The 4,325-nt window shown below is 33.0% G+C and overlaps 1 protein-coding gene across 6 annotated transcripts in view; it reads right to left on the bottom strand.

Annotated features, from left to right (window-relative positions):
• The window catches only part of Ipo11 (importin 11), a 181,151-nt gene that overhangs the window by 53,400 nt on the left and 123,426 nt on the right, over window positions 1-4,325 (bottom strand). For all 6 annotated transcript variants that reach the window (XM_010637225.2, XM_010637222.3, XM_010637223.3 and 3 more), the window contains one exon: window positions 983-1,104. In XM_010637225.2, the coding sequence (XP_010635527.1) occupies window positions 983-1,104 (122 nt within the window). The remainder of the gene's footprint in view (window positions 1-982; window positions 1,105-4,325) is intronic.

Genomic DNA, 4,325 nt, shown 5'->3' with positions numbered 1-4,325 from the left:
AGGGGAAAAAATGAGAACCAAGACCTGTCATGTAGAGGTACAAGATCCCAATGATGAATGTAACTGTACTGTATCCCTAAAATGTACCAATAAACTCAATTAAAGCTGAAAAACAAACAAAATAATAATAAATAAATAAAATAAAATAAATGAAGGAAAAAGGAAGTCTGAATATCTGCCACGAAGGAGATAGGGAATCCAAATTATTCACCGATACCAGACTCAACAAAGCTCAGTGGCCAAAAGAAAAAGAATGTCCAATACTACATTCACATGTACTTTTCCAGGATGAAGATTTACCAAGAGAGTCGAATATGAAACAAATTCTTACCACCTTTAAAATCCAATAAAAAAATGAGAATTGTGAATTATCAAATGAAGTTATAAAACACCCCAAAAAAGTACAAAAACTTAACTGTATAATTCTGAGGGATAAAAACAAAAATAAATGCTCTTTAAATATCCAAATCAGTCTTTTTAATTTGCTTTACAGAATTGAGCATTTTAACCAAGTTTGTAAAGTATAGCATAACTTCATCTATATAAGGAGGAAAAAAAAAAACAACTTGTAGGATTTTTTTTAGAGATAATCTAAATTAAAAGGTAACAATTAATACTTTAGAATTACCATACTTTATTGACATGCTTTATAAAGTATGAGTGATATTGAAATATTGTATGTTAACACATCTGTTTAAAAGTGGCCCTACAGTAAGACTCATTTAAATTTGGTTATTATAAAAAAATGGAAATTCAGACAAAATAAATTGAAAAATGAGTAAAACCAAATTAAACTGGATCCCCTGCCACTCGAGTAAAATGTTTTATTTATTCTTTTCTAGATTAAGATCAACATTTGCCACATCCAACAAAATTAGAATCCATATACATATGTTACATTGTCCAGTAATATCAATGTCCAAAAATAGTTCTTACATTTTATGCTTTAAAGAAATAAATTTTAAGAAAATAACTTTCTTACCTATTATCAGATGGCAGAAGTGAAAGCAAAGCCAAAGCTGAAAGCTTTCTTCTTTCAGGCTGGGTAATGTTGTCCAGTCTATCAACCCACATTTCAATCATGTTTCCCAAAAGCCGGTCCATCTGAGAAAAGAGGCATCTTAAAATATTTAAAATTTAATTTCCTCCTAGATAAGTACTATTAAAAGTTTAAGTCTCCTAAGTCATGGTTAAAATTCTATTATACAGTAAATCACAGAATTGGAATATCTTAATTTGAGGCAATCCTTAAGCTGGAAATAAATAAAGTGTACAAAACCAGAAGCTGCCTGAAATTAATTCTGAGCCAAGTACACTTGTTTAAAAGCTATACATAGCCTTTGAGTGATTTCAGTAACTTCATTTAATAAATTACCAATCAATACAGTCATCCTGATGCACTGAAAAAGTGCATGTATTTTTCAAAATCGTCCACTTAAGCTTATAGTTTGTTCTGTTGTGTGATTCCTGTTTAATATTCTATAATTTGCTGGACTGACTTGCTGCTACCCTCAGAGGAAAAGGCAGACTACAATCTCAACCTGATGAATTTCGAAGAAAAATGAATGGAGAATTTACCAGGACATTTACATGCTACTTTAACACCAAAGCAAAAAAAATCAACCTAAATGAAATTAATGTGAAAAGTATGTTATGTTGACTCAGCTAGACTAGGGTGCTCCTTTGTTCAATCAAAGACTAGACTAGTTGCTGCAAGAGCATTCTGTGGATGAGGGAGGGGAGTTTGCTTCAGCCAATCAGTTGAAGGCCTTAAAAACAAAAACAGAGTATTTGTATAAAAGAAAATTTGCCTTAAGAGTGCAACACAAAAATTCTGTGTTTCTAGCATGCCCTACAAAATTCAGCAGCCCTAACAATCATGTGAGCCAATCCTAATATCTCTCCTCTCTTCACCCACTCTGTATTCCCCTCTCTATTTTTTCTTTTTCCTTTCCTCACTGATATAATTAGAATCTACAAAGTAACACATGATTAAATATACTAATCACATAGATTAAAAGCAGATCTCATTAAGGGTTTTTTTTGCACTTCTAGCTCCTCTTTAAAAATACACTACTAGCTAGGCATGGTGGCACACACCTGTAATCCCAGCACTCAGATCGCTGTGAGCTCGAGACCAGCCTGGGCTACATAGCGAGTTCCAGGTCAGTCTCAACTACATAGTGAGACCCTGTCTCAAAAAAAACCAAAAAACAAAGAAAACACAACAAAACATTACTGCACCCTGAGATGCCATGGTAAACTCAAAGAATATTTATATTTATTAAAACATGGTAATATCTTCGTGCCAGATACATCAAGATCTACTAGCTCAAGATAGTTTCCAATTTTAACACTCACTGTTTCCTATCTTACCAAGAGCTACCCCAAAATCAAGTTATAACAGAAATTAAGGAAAAGGTTTCCAAACTGATTTCCATGTTTGAGAATGGGAGTCCCATAAAATAGATATACATCTGTTAGTCAATAACTGTGGTAACTTAAAAATGATTTTAAAATATTTATTTATATTATTTATTTGAGGTTTCAGTGTATTGTTTTTCAATAGCTACATCATCAGGACATAAATCTATACTGTTTAGATTTAACTACTTAATAAATGGAACTTGGTGGAGGTTATTTTGTTTTTTGTTTTTTATATGAGATATTGTGAAAATAAGTCACTAAAGGTACCTAAATCAAGACAGGTTGGTTACTTGAAATCATGAACATAAGAAAGCAAATATCAAGTATCACTCAAATATAATAAAAAACTAAAGCTATACTAATCGATCTGGTTGAAATAAATATAATCAGTAAAGACAAATATTCAGTATAATCTAATTTTATAAGCTATAACCTATCTCATATACTATAAACATGTTTTATAGCACATAACAATGAGGTTGGGTTTAATTTTACATAAACAATTAGAACACAAGGGGGCCAGTAGTTTTCCTGTAAAGGGACCAGTAGAAAATATTTTAGGCTTTGTGAGTCGTTATAGCCTCAGTTACAATTACTCAACTCCCCAAATTAGTCATGAACAATGAGTAGTCAAACAGACATAGACATTTGTCCTATTACCTCACTTGCTTCACCTTACTCTAGTCCCAACCTTTATGATAAATGTATAGTTCCCAATATTATAGGAATACACTAAAGAAATCTAACTAAAGCTTGAGAGACTAGGGCAAAGATTCCCAGAGGATATAATTTTTAAGTTAAGATGAAATGAAGCAAAACAAATACAGAATAAGTTATAGGAGATTTCTTTACAACAGATAACAGAAATAAACTCTTTCATAGTAGATTTTATACTATAGCATTTATCAATTTTTATATTATTTGCTAACCAACACTTACACATGTTTGGGCTGGGCAATTTAAAACTAATAAAACCTATGTTCAGAACACCTTTAAAACCACAGTACACTGAGCCTCAGTACTGTGTTCTAGTTTACGTAATATGGACCTTATCTAGCAAATGAAGAAAAGAACACCCACGTGTTCTCACCCACGTGTTACAGCCAGGTCAGTAAGTAAAAGTCTGGGAAAGGTAGAGAAGTGAGAGCCAAGTGATCTTTTCAGCAGTAGCTGGGAGTATGGCCATTGAAGGAATGTATGAAGTGGTCTTATCAGTATAATATGACAGAGATCAAAGGTCTAATCTACAATATAATAGCAGAGAAGACTAGAAATTAATGTATTCTGAGCACCAGCACAATGCAATGTGGATGGAAGAGCAATAAAACATTGGGAAGTAACAAAAAGGGCAAACAGATATGGTAAGTTTTGGATTGCCCCAATAACGTGGAGTAAGAAGGAGGCATAAAATTTATCCTATGTTTCTATTATTGACTTCCTGTCAAAAAATATGATTTGTTAATAGGAAAGGAGAAGCCAAAGGCATATTTCATGTTCCTAAGTAAGACAGGATGACTTACCCCCGAGTTGTTGTCACGGACAATGGGGGTGATGTTTAGATAATACAATGAGGGAGTCACACACCAGTAGGAGCAATTCAAATGGTGGGGGAAGGAGAACTCAAGGGAATCGGATTCTTATATACCAAGGAATTTTAGAACTGACTGGACATCAGAACAAATCTAACATGGTAATACTGAGCCCTCCCAAGTACTAGCTTATAAAGCTTTTTATAAAAAGAACCACAAGCCACCAAAAAACTACAAAGCAAACAATAATAAATAACTAGGAGCGAAGAAAGGAGGAAAGAAAGAAAGGATGAGAAAAGAGAGCCAAGATTAGGAGAGCAACAAAAAAAAAAAAAAAAAAGGGTCAAAAATTATAGGAAGGACGCTAGG

The sequence above is a fragment of the Fukomys damarensis genome, unplaced genomic scaffold (assembly GCF_012274545.1).
Source record: "Fukomys damarensis isolate Sample0158 unplaced genomic scaffold, DMR_v1.0_HiC HiC_scaffold_1, whole genome shotgun sequence".
Taxonomy (NCBI): domain Eukaryota; kingdom Metazoa; phylum Chordata; class Mammalia; order Rodentia; family Bathyergidae; genus Fukomys; species Fukomys damarensis.
Note: the sequence above shows the minus strand (reverse complement) of the source record. Positions and strands in the feature narration are given on the sequence as shown.